Genomic DNA, 20,600 nt, shown 5'->3' with positions numbered 1-20,600 from the left:
CATTTGTCATTAGCTTTTGATGCCAAAGAAGGAGTTTGAGTTATTCAAGGTATGGTCTACTACTCCATTTCCTGTGGATTTTTGAAGTGACTTTTCTAACTTAGTTTGAATACCTTTTTCTTTCCTGAGTTCCTTTCTGATTTTGAGATGTGGTTACCTGACATAACATAGACTTCCACCTGGTTTATAAGTGCCAATTCCTTACCTTCTTTCCTATAGACAGTTGGACGAAATGCCTTAAACAGTGTTAAAGAGTGAAGTATATGCCTAAAACAGTGATGGAGTATATACCCTTTGAGTTTATGCAATGTTAATGTTAAAAAGTTAACTTTTTAACAGTTAACTTGTAATAAGCTATCAGAGACACTGTTCACAGAGACTATCCCTAGATGCTGCATATGAACAGGAGTCAAGAGTTAAAAACAATTATCCAAAGTTTTGTTTGTGTGCATCCTTACTAGGGATGAGCAAACTCCAATAAAATACCAAAACATGCAAATAATGTCAATTCTAACTAAGTATTTTACCCCACCAGCAATTTCCTAAGGAATTTAACCTCTCTTACCTTTGTCTGTTTATTGTTCAGTCTTGTCTTTTCCTTGATTCTTGGCCTGAGCCATAAGTTGACTTTTCTGTTTAAAGGTTGCTTCTGTTTAAAACCAAAGCAAAACTGTTGATACATATCACAGGTAGGGAGAGTACTTTTTGAGGACATAAATTTTATTCCTCCTTTCTCGAACAGAGCCTCGTCTTACATTTTTGTCAACTTTGGCACAACCAAGAAATTTTTTAAGTGCTCACAAGCTTCAGGAGTTTGTTTTGCTACTTTATGTAAATAGAAATGTGTGGGAATTGCCTGTTTGGGCTGGTTCCTTTTAAACTTTTCAACACTATCTGACTGTCTTCTAAAAATTTCTGGATGCAGCTCTGAATACAGTGATATATGTGGAAACGTTATAGAAGCTGTGTGTGTGTGTGTGTGTGTGTGTGTGTGTGTGTGTGTGTGTTTAGGTTAAGAGCTCTGCTTTTAAAAGGTATTAGAAAGAGTTTATTTTTTAACAGCTCCTGAAAACTTTGGGCTTAGCCCAACAAAACCACCAAAATCTTGTAAAATTTTAATAAGCAGTCTTGACAATCTGCTATCTGGCATAAATCCTACTCTAAAAGAATTCCTTTTCTCAAAGCATCTATAACACACACACACACACACACATACACACACACACACACACACACACACACACACACACACAGTGACTAGGTAGAATAAGATGGAAAAGACAAAAGCATCCTTGGTCTAATATACCTAAAGAAAAACTGTGTGGCTTATTTTGAAATGACAATAAAGATACCACATATTTATGTAAATTCCAGTGATCCTAACCCTCTAGCCTAACAGACCTCCACCAGATTACAAACCAATCAAGAGCAACTCTGTGTCTTATTCATCTCCTTATTCACCTCCCAAATATTTATTGAGTGCCAGGATCTTGCATTTGATGAAAAGGAAGACAGAAAGCCTAGCACTGAGCAGGTCCTCCATAAAAGCCTGCTGTCTGGAATCTGAATCACCAAGCCATCTGCCACGGCTTTGCTCCTTTGTTCTTGAAGCATTACCAGTGACCCTCTCTCTCCTCAGAAAAGGATGATAAGGGTGCCTGGGTGGCTCAGTCAGTTAAGCGACCGACTTCGGCTCAGGTCATGATCTCACGGTTCATGAGTTCGAGCCCCACATTGGGCTCTGTGCTGACAGCTCAGAGCCTGGAGCCTGCTTCGGATTCTGTGTCTCCCTCTCTTTCTGCCCCTCCCCCACTCGTGCTCTGTCTCTCTTTCTCCCTCTCTCTCTCTCAAAAATGAATACACATTTAAAAAAATTAAAAAAGAAAAAGAAATTGGTGACATTCTTTTCCCCCTGGTATCTTCTATCCATTGAGATCAAAATATTGAAAGAATTTAAAGAAACTTCTTTTTTTTTAATGTTTATTTATTTTTGAGAGAGAGAGAGAGACACAGAGCACAAGCAGGAGAGGGGCAGAGAGAGAAGGAGACACAGAATCCAAAGCAGGCTTCAGGCTCTGAGCTGTCAGCACAGAGCCCGACACAGGGCCTGAACTCACGAACCACAAGATCATGACCTGAGCTGAAGCCAGACACTCAACCGACTGAGCCACCCAGGCACCCAAGAAACTACTTCTAGCAAAAACATTTTAGATCCCTGTACTGGACTGCTGAATGATACCTAATGATTAATTGCTTAAGCTTCCTTCACATGCACTGATAGCAATGGTATTACCCTCCGAGTAGATAATGGCCAGTAGTCAGTGTTCATGCCGAGTGCAGGCATTGTTTAAGGACGTCACAATACTGATTCATTTAATTCCCACAACAACCTTATGAAGTAGGCACATTTCATATATGAGGAAACTAAGGTTTGGAAAAGTAAGTTATGAACAATTAACAGCTGTGTGAAGCTGGGATTGGGACCCAGGACTCTGGATTCAGAGCCTATGGTCTCATGCACTCAATCAATAATGGGAATCATGCTTAGAAAAGATTGTTTTCTCATTTTGTACATACATACAGTTTTCACTCTATGAATGCTTAAGAGACATTTTCTCAGAATAACTTTACCATGCATGGTATTGCGATAAAAGTTAATCTGATAATCACCATCCTCAGAGTGGAATTTTTGCCTTATCTACCAATTCCTTAGATTTCATCAGTTCTTCCATTTTTTTTTTCATCCTTGAGGAAGGTAATCCAAATTACATAATTTACTTAGAAAGTAGACATTTTGTGAACAGTGGGACTAGGGAGTTAGATGTAAACTGTTCCATGTGGCGTCTACAAGTCATCAAATGTTTTAACAGTGCACACAGTTGTGACTCTTATTGTTTCATATCCTTGTGTTTCCTGTCAAGAATGATGGCAGTTCCCCGGTGAAAGGCACAAGAGTACTTGCTGTTGTTCAGACACTTTCGGTCGGAGATTCTTTTCTGATAGCAGGGATGCTAGTACCTGGCAGCAGAAGTAAATAGGTGTTGAATTGCCACCAATGTCCCTGAGAGTCTAGGCTATTTAATATCCTCACATTTGGAGTGATTTTTAACAGCTCTGTAAAGACAGCCATTCCCACCTATTGTGTTTCCCCCACGGGTTCCACAAAGTTTTGACAATAAAAGGGAGGGCAGTAATGCAGAATTTATAAAAGATATGGAACATCAAGAAAAGATTAACTGAAACCACAGGGAAACGGAAGTAGATGCTTATGAGAGACTATGGAGAAATGAAGAAAAATGATATACCTTTTGATAAAAATTTTGTTGTAGAGCATTCCAGTACTTTTTTGTATTTTAGCTGGGCGACAGATCAACATCCAGGGTGCTTTCTCCCCATATAATCTACTTGCCACATAAAGTTTCCTGATACCTCTTTTGATTTGATTCCCAGACCTCTGGCACTAGGACTGTTCATCTACTAGAATTACCTTTTTGCCCATATGGATTCTCATGCTGTATGAGGGCAGAAACTAACCCCACCCTCCTGTTATCTCTGGTGTACTCAAAGGCTTGACTAAACGGGTCTTCCACTTACTATTAAGTCTACGTACTTATTATTATTGTAGATATTTTTAGTCTACCAAGGTGCCAATAATTATGAATACCTGGTCGTTACAGTCCTGTGAATTAAACAGAAAATTTCCTGTCTTCTCTGTTTCCTAGCAAGAGATATGGTGATAGTACGCAAAAAGCCCCAATCTGTCACTAACTAGCTGTGTGAACTTCAAGAAAGCATTTTATTTTTCTGTGCCCAGTTTGCTCAGCTGTGAAGTGGAAGGGGTCAACAATCTCCACAATCCCGTCTAGATACACATTTGTGGTATTTTTCTCAATGCATGTTTAAATAGCCCTAAAATAGGAAAGGAAATATTTCCTGTGACTTTTAAACCAGTAACACTACTAATTTCACCCCATGTTATGAATGCTCTGTTTTTCAAGCTCAGTCCAGATATTCAGATACTGCTGGACAGTGACCATTTTACTCAAGATGTTTTCGTATTCGTTCCAGTAGACTTACTTCCTGATAGTACCCAGTTCTTTAAAATGTGTTTTCAAAATTAATCTCAGAACATTCTATTTATTAATTAGAGGCATGGTTTTTAGAAAAGGATGTTTACTTTTTATTCTGCCTTATGTGTTGACATTTTCCCCAGTATTTCTTGCAATAATTTGAAAAGTCATCTCCCTTTCTCTGTCTCTCTCTCATATGTATCTATATATCTTATGGATCTAGGTGACTTATATATGGTTACTATTTCTATATAGTAATGACTGCCCAACATGCATGTGCAGAATTACAAAATTTTGTTGAGACTGCTTACAAGTTTAAACCTAAAGCTCCCTAAAACACACCATGATATGTATTTCCTTTTGTAAAGTCAGCTTTTAAAGAGAAATTAACCTTATATATAGTGCACTCTAATTGTATTCTTTATAAACTATAAGAATAAGATGAACCTATCTTAATATTTTAAAAACACAATAATATACAAATAGGTACTGAAATACTCTATACGGTTTATACTGTAGCATGATTCTATATAATTAGTTTTCCATTGTTAGATAAGAATGATGGAAATTAATTATATAAGTTGATTTGTAGGCAGGTAATTTTACTGTCAAAAAATAATTTGCTCACGTGTTCTGATATTTGATGTGAATTGTAACTCATACTATTTTAGTTCCATCTCCTGTGTTAATTTCTCATTTAATGTGGTTTCCTCCATTTTCCTAATAGCAATTACTTGGCGAGCTGTCAGAGGTAACCCACATTTGTTCCCTCATGACACTTCTTTTTAATATCATTTTTTGGATTCAATTTCTGGACTTAACACCCTCCAAATGTTCCAGCTGTGCCTTTTTTTTTTTTTTTTCCACTGCAGAGTTCCAAAGAGACCAAATTTAGAGGGAAAATGTGTAGGTTAAAATTTTAAGAACAGTTCAATTTCAATGGCTTGGTTGGGCTTACTTGCATAACTTCCCCTTGAAGCAGTCTCTTACATGAATCAGGAGCTTATCTCTAAATAACTGTCCTTAATCCTGGAGAATTTCAACTTTAGTGGCTAAAGTGACTCATTCTGACTTAATTATCAATAAGAAAGTAAATTTGCCATGGGGTCTAGTCATTCTGACTCCTTTCAGAGAAAGAGAAGACGGATTTTGTTTTAAACAGAACTTTAAATATATTTGTGGGAGATAGGAGGGTGAACAGTCACTATAGAGAAGTTGGTCCACCTCAAGGTGACCAGTCATGCCGGTTTGCTCGCAAGTGAGGGTTGTTAGGGACTTGGGACTTCCAGTCCCAACACTGGGAGAGTTGTGGGCAAACCAGGAAGAGTTTGGTCAAGAGTTTTTGGAGGCAGGATTTAGAGCTTCACCACTTGGTTCAGGAGAAGAAGGTGCAGGGTGTGGTTCTACTCTCCAAGACTTCCTGGAAGTTGAGGAGCCATCAATTTGGATCTGCCTCCAAGAGACAGAAATAATGAAGGGAAGAGCAGTAACTGCGTGGTGGGTAAAGGAGAGTAAGGAAGATTGGGAGGGACACAGAGAAGTGATTTCAAGAGTCAGTACTGATGCTCTGTTTCCTCCGCACCAAGAGTGAGGAGTCGACTTCCACAGAAACGCTGCCCTGGTTGCTGTTTCAGAGCAGGTCCTGATGGTCTGAGGAGACACTTCTCCCCCTTTTCATTCCGTGGGTTGGAGACACGAGGCAGGAAGAAAGGATCAGGAAAAGGGGGAAATATGCAAGTAAATTCATGACAAGTTTTCATATGGTTTCTGTTTCATCAACTACATGTATTTTAAGCCTATTATTCTGTCAGCTGATACTAATAAAGTTGCATTATGCAGCAATGACGGAAATGAGGTGAGGCATGAGTTTTGGTGAGCCTGTCTTCAGACTTGACTGTGACAGTAACACACAGCATGTCCCATTTTTCACAGTATTATTTGATGGATAGCAGAACACTAGCTGCTCTTGTTTTTATGAAAGCAGAAAGTATGAATCATATCATGGAATGCAGGGCTGATAGAATTTTTTGTTTGCTTGTTTAAGCTTTAAAAATAACAATTTAAACTGACACTTTTGAGATCCTAACATGAGAATTCACTGACCCTTTATGAAATTACATGCAAAGGCTATTCTTGTCAAAGGAACATTGCATATACATTAATCAGATGACTTTGGTGTGTGCTAAGTATAACATTTTGGTGACATTTGCTGTATTTTGGTTGCTTTTAAATGTCTTATTGGCCCAAATATATGAACTCTATTAATATATGAATATATATGAACTCTATTATCGAATATATCAGGAACGTTTTTAGGCCTCCAATGCCAGGGGCATTAGCAGCCTCTCTTTCTCATCTAACTTCTGTCCCATCTAACTTCGTGGCATGCTCTTATGGATCTTGCCCTCTATTCCTTCCCTCCCTCTTCCCTTCTTTCTCCCCCCTCCGTATATCCCAATAGCTGGCAGCATTGCAAACCCTTCTTTCGGTTCTGCTTTCATTTCTGCCTGATTCCCTTCCCACCTTCTTCACCCCACTGGCTGGTGAGTGGTAGCTTTTAAAGAAACAGCAGAGAAGAACCGGGTTTCTTCCCACACCGGTTTCCACAGGTGTGACTCATTTGCTGTGAAGGCAACTGTGATGATAGTGTGGTTTTTTTGTTTTTGCTTTTTTTAAAAATTTTTTTGAGTAATGATTTAATTTAAAAACGGTGTGTGTTGTGTATTTTTATGTTTTTCATCTCTGTGGAAATTGGGGAGCCTTCTTTTAAAATCAATACCACCTTATATTTGGGCCAATTTAGGAATTAAAAGTACATACTGTTCTAACCAAAGGACCAGATTACCAAAAGGCCTACATTTTTGCATTTTTTTCTGCTAATCTTGAATAGTAGCATAATTAAAATCATGCCACTGCAGTATCTAAACTTTACCTAAATGATAAGTCATTGTTCTGTATCTTTGATTTTACCAAAAAACACAAAAAACAAAAAGCACCCAAATACTGCCTTTTGAGAATTTGGAACTTGTTATATTGCAGTTATCTATTAGTTAAGATTATTTTGTTTAAAGTTTTAATTCTCCTGTGTAGTTTAATAGGGAATATACATAAATAAAGTTTTCTAATAGCCTAACAATCATGATTTAAAACTTACTGAGAGTTATTGTGTATTTTATCTTATTTTATTTTATTAAAAATTGTTAATGTTTATTTATTTTTGAAAGAGAGAGAGGGACAGAGTATGAGCAGGGGAGGGGTAGAGAGAGAGAGGGAGACACAGAATCAGAAGCAGGCTCCAGGCTCTGAGCTGTCGGCACAGAGCCCAACGCGGGGCTTGAACCCACAAACTGTGAGATCATGACCTGAGCTGAAGTAAGACCCTTAACTGACTGAGCCATCCAGGCACCACTGTTATTGTGTATATTAACACATTCACCTTTTTTAATACAAATCCCCACATGGACTGTTTTTAATATATGTTTTCGAGTTGCAGTCATAAACATTTAAAGACCATACCATTACCCTCCCACCACTTACCCCACAGCATTCCTGTTTAATAAGGAAAATTTCTGATTTTTTTTTTTTTTTTTTTTTTTTGGGACAGAGAGAGACAGAGCATGAACGGGGGAGGGGCAGAGAGACAGGGAGACACAGAATCGGAAACAGGCTCCAGGCTCCGAGCCATCAGCCCAGAGCCCGACGCGGGGCTCAAACCCATGGACCGCGAGATCGTGACCTGGCTGAAGTCGGACGCTTAACCGACTGCACCACCCAGGCGCCCCGGAAAATTTCTGATTTTAATAAGCTAACATTAAAATGACGGCAGAAAGTGTTAAGGCGTGAAGAAATTAACAGCATTTTAAAATGATTTATTATAAAACATAGTCCTGAGATATTTTATCTACTGAGATATTACCCTTTTTCTTAACAAACTACATGGGAAGCAGCAGAATTAAATATTACTTAATCTAGCATACTTTTAAACTGAGGATTAAATGTTGCTTTATGTTACTGATATTTAAACTTCCAATGCAATTAGAGGTTAATATTGATGGAATTTGTAAAATAATCAGAAATCTTTTGACCTACCCTGGTGTTGTGTGATTCCAAGTTCAAATTTTATTTTTTTGACGTTTATTACTATCATTAATACTACTGTTTCCTACTAGTATATCTTTTTGACTTTTTAACTTACATTTTGAATTTGAAAAAATATGTAGAATATTTAAAAGATGATTTTTAATGATCATTCTACCATATAGGATTGGAGGTGTGTGTGTATGTGTGTGTGTGTGTGTGTGCACACACAAATTTGCTATGGATTTGCAGGTAAGTTTACAAATAAATAGCCAACAATGTCCTGTTAAAGTATAAATTGTTTTCCTAGCCTAGGTTTTCTATTTCTGCAATTTCTAATTAATTATTTGTCTTTTTATAGAAACAAAGGATGGAATATGGTCCAAGACCAACGGATACTCCCTCTGCTCCATCGCCTCCTCCAACACCTGCTCCTGTTCCTGTACCCCTTCCTCCTTCTACTCCAGCACCTGTTTCTGTGCCAAAGGTCCCAGCAAATGTGACCCGTCAGAACAGCAGCTCCAGTGACAGTGGTGGTAGTATTGTGCGAGATAACCAGAAACACAAACAACTTCCGGTCGACCGTAAGTTTGCCAGGGGGGCAAAAATATACAGTTTCTTCTGTGAATTAAAAGCACTGCTAAGTAATAAAATATCGTTTATTATTAGTTCTACTGGCATTAAACATTATCTAATATAAATAGTGGTCCTTTATACTTGCATGGTACTTCACAGATTGCAAAGACTTTTCATCTAGTTTCTTGTCCTTCAGGTAATTCTAAGAAGCATGAAGTTCTCTCTACTCTCTATTGTATACATGTCTATGCATATTCCACTATATTGTGGTGGTCGAATGCAGACTCTGGTGCCAGACATACTCGAGTTTGTACAGTGAAACACCACTTATGGCCATGTGACCTTCAAGAATTTAATAATCTTCTCTATACTTGAGTATCTGAAAAGTGGGGGAGAATAATGGCGTCTGCTTCATAGGATAATTGTGAGGACTTAATGAGGTAATACATTTAAAGCATTTAGATCGGTCATTCTCACCCAGAGATGGTTATATACCCACCCCCCACGAGGGAACATTTGGTATTGTCTGGAGACATGTTTTCATCACAGTGGGGTAGAGGCTACTGGCATCTAATAGGTAGAAGCCAAGGATGTTTAGCAACATCCTACAATGAACAGATCAGTCCCCCTACAACAGAATTATCTGGTCCAAAATGTCATGGATGCTGAGGTTGAAAAACTCTGTTTGACTGTGACCAATATGACACACAGTAAGCAGTCAGCCAGTGCTTGCTGCTGTCATCCTCAGTGTCATAATCATGGTGTCCCGGCTCTTCTTCCTCATATTTGCGACACATACACACTCACACTTGCTTGAGAGAGTCAACCTGCCAATTCCACCTTCAAATTCGCCCTCCAATTCAGATTTCATTTGATTTAGACTTCAACTTCATATTTTCATAAATTTAAGTTTGATTTTTCACATGAATGTTTCTGTGAAAACCAGATTTTAAAAACTAAAAGAAAAGACACTATGGCAAACCTTGGATTATCCTCATTAGTGCCATTAAACAGCAGTATAGATAATTTGAGAATTGAAGGTACTTCTAAGGTAATTTTTCTTATTATTTAATCTTCATATTATGTTTGTATAAGTATTGTAAAATTACTTTGCCTTACCTATATTTGACATGTAAAAATTCCTGGAACACTAGAGCCGGGAAGATATTTCCTCAATATGGTAAAAGTATATAAAGAGTATCTGTGTGTGTGCACATGCACCTGTGTGTGCATATGTATAAAGGATGTCTGTCGTTCTTTCATTGTGGCCTCTCCTAGGGCTCAGTTCTGGGTTCTTCTCTCCATGTAAACATACTTTTACTGCAAATGATCAGTCCATTTCCATTTCTTTCAGTACTGCCCATATTGTTAGAGAAGGAATGACTCCCAGATTTGTCAAATCTCATCTCTGCCGTCCAGATACAAGTACTGAACTGTTAACTTTAAAGCTGAGATTCGATGATTAGATTCAAAGTCAAATGACTGGATCCTTCACTCCAATTTTCACCCAACATTTTTCTTATTTCAGTAAATCAGAGCCACATCTAGTCAGTTGTGGTCATTCTTGGTAAATTTTTTTTTTGAATTTAAAAGAAGACACGTATGTTACTGTTTAGTTCTAGAAATCCTGGCTAAATGCCATAAGCATCAGCCTACTTTTATACATTACTTTCTTTCCCAAAGTTGATCCGTCACCTTCTTATCCATATCCCGACCTTACCAAAAAACGAACAGAAAAGTGACGTTTCAGAGAAATGGTGAACTGTGCTGCAAAAACTGTGTGTGTGTGTACGAGAACACATCAGTGTATATAAGCATAATATGCTGCTGAAGTTTTTTGAATGTTTGTGTATTCTTTTAAAAGATGCTTTTACTTTTTTTCAAAGACACTTAAAGACGTAGTTTTGCAATGAGAAAGTTCTATAAATATGTTTATTGATTTCCCTAAGGAAAATTTTTCTCCTAGAAATGAACATTGTTTTTTCATTTTTACCACAAGTTTACAACCCGTCCCTTCTTTGCTACGTCAGCATGGTGATCTTTGACACTGTGGACTGTAGTTAGTCTTTCTAGGCCTAGGTCAGACTCCATAGGCATCTAGTCCCCATTTGGAACAGTCTGTGGGTAGGGACAGTTTGTTCTTTGTCCTAGTCTAAGAAACTAAGAATAACCTAATGGGAAAGAGGCATAGTTTGAATACTTTCAAGATAGACAACTCTCCTGATAATTGTGACTCATCACTTTCAAATCTGTTTTTCATAAGTAAAAGGGTGACATTGGCATATAAAGTATAAACCTTTCTTCCAAAATTAACATTTGTATGTTTTTCTTTACAATAATAAAACTTTCCATGTATTTACACAAAGTTCTCTTTAAAGATATCTCACTCAGAAGCATAATTTCATATTAAATAAATGTATTTCTTTTTCTAAACGAATTATTTTCGTGAAAGCTTTCTCCTGAGCACGCTTTTGGAGGACGGTTTTTCCGAATGAATGTTGGGGCTTCTCAAAAGTCTTTTAGATCCAGACAGACATACCAAAATGTGTATTTGTCGATAGCCAGGTTTCTCTCAAACTAAACCTTTTATGCTTTCCTGCATTCTCTGCTTACTGCTTAGCCTTGTGATTAAAATGGAAGGAACTGGAAAGTGAATACTCAACTCAAAAAAAAAGTTACCAAGTAGCCATAAACAAGGAAAAAAGTTAGCATACCTGTTTTTATAAATTTTTTTTTAAACGTTTATTTTATTTTTGAGACAGAGCATGAACAGGGGAGGGTCAGAGAGAGAGGGAGACACAGAATCAGAAGCAGGCCCCAGGCTCTGAGCTGTCAGCACAGAGCCCGACGCGGGGCTCAAACTCACGGACCGCAAGATCATGACCTGGGCCGAAGTCGGCCGCTTAACCAACTGAGCCACCCAGGTGCCCCAGCATGCCTGTTTTTAAAATTTAGCAGGTAGCAGGAGTGAGACAGAATGACACTTCTTTTGCTGAAGGTAACTATGGTTGCCTATTCAAACTGGCTGTTGGGAGCCATGTGTCATAGAAGCTATTCAAATTGGTTTATCGCAGGATTTAAAAAGGTTCTCCTCTTATCACTTTTGAAGAAACCAATGCTTTAGTTATTTTGCATTTCTTCCACTTCCTTTGAAATGTTAGTCCTTTTATTTGGGTTTAATCTTTTGTAATCAGAAGTGTTATTTCAGAACGAGGTGTAAAGTTAGTCTGGTTTGTTATTGTGTGCTAGAACATTGCAAATGGAAACCGAAAGTCAGGAGCACAGCAGAAGTTTTTGTACTCCATGGAAGGTTATGCTGTGGACCAGAGATGTTCATGCAGTGGCTAAGTTAGTAGATAAGAAAACAAGTCTTTTAGTGTGGTGACGCTTTTTCTCTCTGATTTCTTTGAGATGTACTCGTATTCTGTGTGGCAGTATGATGCAGTGAGTTAAAAGAGTTAGCTAGTGAAACGCATGTAGTGTATTACTTAAATGATCAGTCAGTAATATTCCCTCTCACCCTCCCTAGCCCCCTCTTCTTTCTCCCTCTCTCCCTTCATTTCTCCTCTTTCTGTCTTTTGCCTTCTTCAGAAGGTTCCCAGAATGCCTAAGGCATTAAAAAATTCGACTGAAATAACACTTTTTGGTTATTTCATATTTTCGTTTACTTCTCAAGGACTTGAACACTTTCTGAAACATTCTCCCTGGGGGTGAAAAAAAAGAAGAGAAAAGGAAGAGAAAAAAGACAAAAAAGATCATAGAACAGTGGTCACAAAAAGCTCCTTTAGAGGCCAGGTCATTGCCTGTTGCCAAGGTAATCAGTTAACTGGATTACTGTATCGGTTTTTGTATTTAATCCTTGAAGGTAACATACAAATAATGTATCTATATATATGTGTATGTACATATATATTTAATATGTCTATTATATATGTAATATATATAATATAATCTGTAATGTTTTAAAATACACAAATACATTATTCCCTTTCCTATACCTTCATTTCTTCCCCATTTTTCTCATAAACATATGTGCATATACACAGATTTCCCATAAGCATAAAATGGGTGGGGGAGAGGGATAACATGTAACCTAATCAAAGGTCGATTCAGTGACTTTGATCATAAAGCAACCGTGAGCCGAAAGTCAGGAAATCCAGTTCTAACTAAATTCTGCTAATTAACAACAGTGTGATCTTGACGCATCATCTCTCCTCTTTTGACCTCCGTTCTCTTAGCTATTAATTTAGGAGTTTGTATATGATGCCTTTCAAAGTCTCACGTAGTGAAAAAGTCAGCAGAATGCCTCAGTCATTCATTTACTCAGTGAGCATTCGCTAAATACTTAACTGCTCCAGCTGTTGCAGGCAAGCATCCCTTTTCTCTTCAGGCATGTATTTTGACAACAAGAGATGGCTACCTAAGTGATTGAGTTGATGAGGAATGTTAGAAGGGGGTAAGTGGTTTTGGAGAATAATAAAGCCATGTGGATGGGAAATGTTGTTGGGAAGGGGGTTGCAATTTTAAATAGGAGAAATCTAAAGGAGGGGAAAGAATAAACTGAGTGGATTTCTGGGGGAAAAGCATTCCAGGCAGAGGCCCTTAAATTTCAAGAGCATCAAGGAACCCAGCGTGAGTGAGAGCAGAGGGCTCCAGGGGCCAGTGGAGTTACCTCAGGAGGTGGTTCTCTGAGGCCTTTCACTGGGAGTAATTTGTATTACTTGGAAAGGTTTGGAGCAGAAGACTTGCAATATCTGACTTATATTTTAAAAAGGCCATTTTAACTGTTGTATTGAAAACCAAATGAAGGAGCACAGGGTGCCATGGTAGAGAATAGAAGGAAGGCCATACATAGGCCTGTGGCTCAGACCAAGCTGGTCACAGAAAAAAATGGAGCAAAGTGGCTGGATTTTTCGTACATTTTGACGATAGGACTAACAGAATTTGATGATGGATTGAATGTAATAGAAGACAAAGGGGAGTCGAGCATGACTCTGTGGCATTTTGCCAGAGGAACTGAGAAAATAGAATTCCCATGAACTGAGCTGAGAAGTGTAGCATAAAAGCAAGCTTCAGGAAGAAGAGAAGCCTTTCAGATTTGGACATGTTATATTTGAGCTACCTAATAGATACCCAAATGAATATATCAAGAAGATGGCTGGCATATATGGCTTCAGAGTTCTGACTGGAGAAGTAATTTTGGTAGTCATCAGCTTTTAAAGGGCACACGGCTCATTGATGGAGTGAGGGCAGGCAGAGGAGAGGTCCAAGCATTGTGCCTCAACATTGCTTACTGGGGAGATGAGAAGAATCAGAAAAGGATACTGAGAAGGAGAGGCCAGCGAGACAGGAGGAAAATCAGGTGACAGTGGTGTCCTGGAGGCCACAGGAAGAAGGCATTTTAAGGAGTGAGCACCTTCTTCATATGTTGCTGGTAGGTTACGTGAGACAGTGACTGGGAATTGACCGTAGGAGTTTAGCAAAATGTAGTGGAGGGATGGGGCCAAAAGTCTTATTTTTTAACAGTGAATTCAAGAGAAAATTGGAGAACAAGAATAGGAGTCAGCTAGTACACACAGCTTTTCATGGAATATGTGAAAAGGGGAGCAGAGAAATGGGCAATAGCTGGGAGGCACATGGGGTCAAGAAAGGGTTTATTTAAGGGCAAGAGGAACAATCACAAAATGATAGTGTTTGTATGATGATGAAATGATCCAATAAAAGAGGAAAATGGAGAACCTAGGATAAGTAGAGGAGAAATTAAATAGGCAGAGGAGAGGCGCCTGGGTGGCTCAATCGGTTAAGCTTGTGACTTCAGCTCAGGCTCAGATCATGATCTCACGGCTCGTGAGTTCAAGCCCTGCATTGGGCTCTGTGTTGATAGATTGAGCCTTGCTCCTGCTTTGGATTCTGTGTCTCCATCTCTCTCTGCCCCTCCCCTGCTCCTGTTCTCTCTCTCTCTCTCTCTCAAATATACATAAAACATTAAAAATAAATAAATAGGCAGAGGACATGGGGTCTAGTGCACACATAGAGGGGTGGCCCTTCCTTAGGAGCACGGAAACAGTTCATCCATAATGTAATAGGGAGGGAGGGAGAAAGAGAGAAAGGAAGAGAGGGAGGGAGGGAGGGAGGAAGGAAGGAAAGGGAGGGAGGAAGACAGGGAGAGGGGGAGGGAGGAAGGAAGAGTGCATGAGGAAAGTGCTGGTAGGTGAACCACTAGGGGAGCTTATGGAGGTTCTCTTATAACTTATTTTATTTGACATTAGGAAAGTGAAGTCATCAGTTCAGGGTGAGAATTGGGAAATGAGTGTTGGAAGTTTGCAGAGAAAGAAGATACTAAATACTTGTCTAACAGTGGTCTAGGGCACTTGTCTTACTTGGTCTAGGGCAGATTCTCAACCTTGTTGACACAGGACTGGATAATTCTCTGTTGTAGGGGACTGACAAGGACACTGTAGAATGTTTTGTGCATCCCAGGCCTCTACCTACTACATGATAGTTGCATTATTTCTCCTCCTCCCCTCTCATTGTGCCATCCACAAGTGTCTCCAGTCATTGCCAGATGTCTCTGGGGTCAAAATTTCCCCCACTTGAGACCAGGGGCCTAAGGAAATGCAGTGCGATTGTCAGGAAACATTAACAGCATGGTTGAGGTTCATATTCATGAATTTAACATGAGATCATTCAGCATTGTTGTGTTATACGCAGTGTGCAGGTGCAGGCACAGAATAAGCAGAAAGTAAGATTTAACAAGGGGTGGGGTTTTGCCAGATGAGTACAATGAAGAGAGAGGAGAAGAGCCAAGGAGTGATTTCAATAATTGATCAAGAGATTTGTACTGGGTGAGGATGAAAGGGAAGATGGTGGGAATGCTAGATTATAAGTCCAGTTGGGGTCAAAGGATTTTTGGCACTGGGTTCTAGAGAGAGTGACGCATGTCAGGGGTTTTCAGAAATAACCTACTCTGTGTTGGTGTCTAGGAAGGAAATCTCAGATGGAGGAAGTGCAGGACGAGCTCATCCACAGACTCACCATTGGTCGGAGTGCCGCGCAGAAGAGGTTCCACGTGCCACGGCAGAACGTGCCAGTTGTCAATATCACTTATGACTCCACGCCAGAAGACGTGAAGACGTGGTTACAGTCAAAGGGGTTCAGCCCTGTGTAAGTGTCTCTGGGAATACTTTACACTTCTTTGTGTAAAATCTGTTTGGTCTTCTTTTCAGTTTGGTCGCTAAGACGCCACAAATGACTCTTCAAAACTTTGGGGAGCCCAGACTGCACATGTTCCATGCTCAGGAAATAGTTATAGATATTTACAGCTAAAACTCTATACTATAATAATAACTGCAATTTGGTGGTGCTCTATTTTGTAGGTGATGGTGTCTGCTTACCATTGGTCCCTTAAGTAAACTGTCAGTATCTTTGAGGTGGTAGCTTCCTTTCCCTCACATCAGGTTACACAGGGTAGGACAAAAGTCTTAGCTAGACTCCCCAGACCATGGAGGACATATCTTTTTATCGACTGCAAAATGTAGATTCTCAGCCAAATGAAAAAATAAGTTACCTGTCATAGATTATAATGTAATAGAGCTTTTCCCTTGGTAAACCCATGGTAAAGATTCTATTTATAGTCTAAAAATTTGAAAATAATAAATGTGTATTTGATACAATGAACTATTTCAGTAATACATATTTAAGGGAACTTTAATATTATAAACTCACATACCCAACATGAGTGAATGAGATACACTGGTTAGTCTGTTGCCCGGTTACTAGAAAGTTATCTGTTCCCCCTATGAAGCGCCGTATTTCAAGGAATTGGTACTCAACAATAATGGTACTAAACACAATCAGCTCCTTTTTGATACTTCATAATCATCTTATATAGCCTCAAGGTCATCATCATGAGAGTCCCTTGTTAGTGCCATAATAAGTACCAAAGTACCATTTTATAAGAGTTTCATTGTATGGAACACTTGGAAAAGAGAGGTTATAGCAGGACCAGAAATTTTTTTCTTTTGTTTTAGCTAGATAATTAAAAAAAATGTTTTTTAACATTTATTTATTATTGAGAGACAGAGCGTGAGCATGGGAGGGGCAGAGAGAGGAGGAGACACAGAATCCGAAGCAGGCTCTAGGCTCTGAGCTGTCGCACGGAGCCCAATGCGGGGCTCAAACTCACAAGCCACGAGATCGTGACTCGAGCCAAAGTTGGACACTCAGCCGACTGAGCCACCCAGGCACCCCATGTTTTACCTAGATAGTATTTTTAATGCTGCATTTCTTTTTCTTTGTTCTGTGTTTTTCAGGACTGTCAATAGTCTTGGAGTATTAAACGGGGCACAGCTTTTCTCTCTCAATAAAGATGAACTGAAGACAGTCTGCCCTGAAGGGTCCAGAGTCTTTAGCCAAATCACTGTACAAAAAGCTGCGCTAGAGGTAGGACTTGTCAACCTGAGGTGGTGTTTTTCTGCATTAATCAGGAGTGTGGTCTGCAAATTGAAAGCTCTGAAATCAGCTCTTGATGTCCACATTGGTTATTTTCCCTTTCACAGAGAGCTGAATTAAATTTGACTCAGCTTTTACAATTTATCCTTGGAGACCATCAATGACCATTTGCAGGAAGATTAATTTATCATAACTGCTCCTGTAACATGAAGCTTGGAGCATATGCTTTTGAACAGTTAATGAAAAGCCCAATGTGCTGATTTTATATGCATTAACTACTTCTGTAGGAATTTAAATTTTGACACGATAATGGACATTCACTTCTAAGTGAGTAAATGCCTTAAGAGGCCAGAACTCTTTGGCCTGTTCTTAATATTGAATTTGGAGGATTCCAGTAGGTTAGTGGTTTTAAGGTCTTAAAACTCTGGCTTTGTGTCTTAGGTCTTGTTATATATCTAAATAATCAGAGGGACAATAGTAGGTAGGGATCCCTGAAAATAGTGCTGAAGAGTAATTATGTAGTCCTAGCTGTGTGTACGAAAGGAAGAGAATGAATGTTTTTGAGATTGAATATCCTTAAGCTTCCAATATCCTATTCTTCTTAAAATGGGCTGTGTAAGAGTAGTAGTTTCAAACTGTTATATCTCACAGCTCTTAAGAACTTTCACAAAATTATGCTTCGACTCAAATGAAAGGATATTGGCTTTGGTGTAAAATTGATACATAATTCTCTCTAGCAGGTGTATCATCTAAATTCAACAGTTAAATAAGTCAGACTGAAGTAGCTTCATGCATGCAACCCTGTAACCACTCTTAGGAGAAATTTTATTTCCTTGGAAATGTTTCCTATGGTCCTGATCTTGGGAGTTCCATATTAGATGAATCCCCGGGGTGTTCTCTATTAGGCTTTCTTTCTATTGAATATGAGTAAGAATTATATCTTTTCTGAGGCAGTTTTTTTTTTTTTTACCATTATATATTTTAATTTTATTGAGAGTATATAAAATTACTTCTTAAGAGTAGGATAGAAAGTTCCAGAATTCCCGAATTCCTTGGTTTCAGACTGCCTCTACTTTGTCCTCAAAAGTATCTCTTGATCTCTGGCTTCCATTCCTCTGGATGTGAGCTGAGGCGGACTGACTACCTGAGGTTCTTCACCTTCCTCAACTGCCTTCCCATTACACCCTTCTCTTGCATCTAGTCCATCTTTTACATTACTCATCTGAGTTGCCAGAAGCTTCCATTGATGAGAGCAGAATAAGGAGGATGCACAGGGATCGTAGGTAGGGCTTGGCAAGGAGGAGAGCTGACATGATGTCAGAGGGTCAGAACCTTCGTGTATTCTGAAGGGAACTTTGGCGTATTCTGAGCCCAGTCTCTGAGCCTAATTTAGAATCCCCTAAAGGCAGATGAACATCTTGCTGGACTTAAGAGGGTTCTTGGATAATTCACCATCTTATCATGTTTATTGTATACATATTTTCTTTCTCCCAGGGAGTCTGGGGCATTCCACACACATTATTGATTTATCTTTATCATGTTCAAGTAAAAGGCATAGTGAATGAATTGCCTTAAGACTTCCCATAAATGAGAAAATGATTCATGTGATGGATTAGTGAAGTCCAGAAGCATCACTTACATGAAGGGCAGCCTTCAGTTTTCCCCAAGAGATATTAGAGGAAAAACAAAGGACTTTTACCCTGAACCATTTCATTACATGACCTGCAGCTTGCACAAACCAGTAACCATCTTGTCTGACCATGTTTAATTTTCAGGATAACAGCGGCAGCTCCGAGTTGCAAGAAATCATGCGAAGACGACAGGAAAAAATCAGTGCTGCTGCTAGTGATTCGGGAGTGGAATCTTTTGATGAGGGGAGCAGTCACTAATTTGTTTTTAACTCCATTGAAATGTTTGGCATTATTCCAATGTGCTTTGTTTTAAGAAGCCATGAAGGGAATGTCAGATCCTTATTTCTTGGAATACTTAATTTATCACCATAAAGAAACAATGCAAACATAAGAAATCAGAGGACTTGTTTCCTGGCCTATTATTTTTATTAAAACTGAATAATTTTAATAGATGTTCTGCCCTTGGGAAATATTTTGCCTACTTTACCAAGGTCAGGTTTCCTTTATTGGATTAATTATTTCATCCCCATCTCAGTGGATAAGGCAGCATTTTTTTTTTTTTTTGACAGTGGTGAATTTATTTCTTACAGCAAAACAAAGATATTGCCCATGATTTAAAATCTGTTGATTTCAGTTTTGTCCATGACTCTGGTGTCTGTCATTCAGAGTGTAGCTTACTGTAGGCTAGCCTCTGCTTACTTAGGTCTCTTCTTTGACATACTCAATGATAGAATTATTTAGATTTATTTAAAGTTCTTAATGCCAACAGTTTTTTAAAAAAATCAAAACATTTAATGAACTGTAAAATACAACAAGGCCTTGGACATGCAAATATAAACCTATGGAACATTCCCAAGACATTTTATGTATCATGGCTCTGTTGATCACAACTCCTTGTATAGCCTGTGTTTTGATTTAGTTTATATTCTGCTTATTATCTATATTGTGTTCTTATATATGAGAAAGCACAAGTGGAAAAGAGGTCATATGCCGTCAGAACGTATCACAGGAAGTAGCCCACATTGGTGTGCGTCACAGTATTTTGCTAATGAAAGCCTCAGTTCTGAATATTGATATAAGTAGTTAAATGGATATTGGGGCCATTTTATGTGTTTATCTGTGTCAAGTTTTTCTGGTAATAAGAAACACTTAATTTACACATATTTTAATCCTGTGAAAGATTCTAGATAGAGAAAAGAAAGATACTTAACCTTCAACAAATGTTATTTTTGGAAACACAATTTTTGTCATTAAATGTTATATTATTTCACATATATAAAACAGATGTTATGTAAGAATGTTGTATATTTTAACATAAATCCATTTAGAGAGATTATCTAGATTCATTAATTTTCATAGTGCCTTTTTCACATGAGTCAGCTGGAAAGTCTGCAATAAACAGTATTTGCTGTATGTTAATAAATGGCTTCTGTCTCATTGACAAATGGGGTCTTTGGCATGTAGACTGTGGATCAGGGTTGAATCGAATGGGAAGAACAGAGACCGCCCGTTTTTTATTTGTTGTGTTTTTAATTGATTTCCAGTATATTTCGGAGTGGGTAAAAACCATTCTAGAATACGTTATCCACTGGTTTCTCTTCTTTCCACCTCTCTTGTTTCATTGTCTTTTCCTTCTACCGTCTAGTCAGAACTGGTCACAGTAGTAAAAACAAAAGTGCACGGTACTTACGATTACTAAGTGCTTCCACAGAAATGCTTACTGAGGTTTCTGCAGTAACTCTCTGAGTTTTATTTTGTAGATAAGGAAACAGCTCCCCAGGTCTCATTTCCCCCC

At 38.6% G+C, this 20,600-nt stretch overlaps 1 protein-coding gene across 5 annotated transcripts in view; it reads left to right on the top strand.

The window, feature by feature from the left end:
• The window catches only part of EPS8 (EGFR pathway substrate 8, signaling adaptor), a 188,124-nt gene extending 167,896 nt beyond the window's left edge, over positions 1-20,228 (top strand). For all 5 annotated transcript variants that reach the window (XM_078450070.2, XM_078450068.2, XM_078450069.2 and 2 more), the window contains 4 exons: positions 8,509-8,731; positions 15,707-15,887; positions 17,036-17,165; positions 18,950-20,228. In XM_078450070.2, the coding sequence (XP_078306196.1) occupies positions 8,509-8,731; positions 15,707-15,887; positions 17,036-17,165; positions 18,950-19,063 (648 nt within the window). In that variant the 3' untranslated portion in view covers positions 19,064-20,228. The remainder of the gene's footprint in view (positions 1-8,508; positions 8,732-15,706; positions 15,888-17,035; positions 17,166-18,949) is intronic.
• The last annotated feature ends 372 nt before the right edge of the window (positions 20,229-20,600 follow it).

The sequence above is a fragment of the Panthera onca genome, chromosome B4, assembly GCF_046562875.1.
Source record: "Panthera onca isolate mPanOnc1 chromosome B4, mPanOnc1 haplotype 2, whole genome shotgun sequence".
Taxonomy (NCBI): Eukaryota; Metazoa; Chordata; class Mammalia; order Carnivora; family Felidae; genus Panthera; species Panthera onca.
This window is presented reverse-complemented; position numbering and strand designations above follow the sequence as displayed.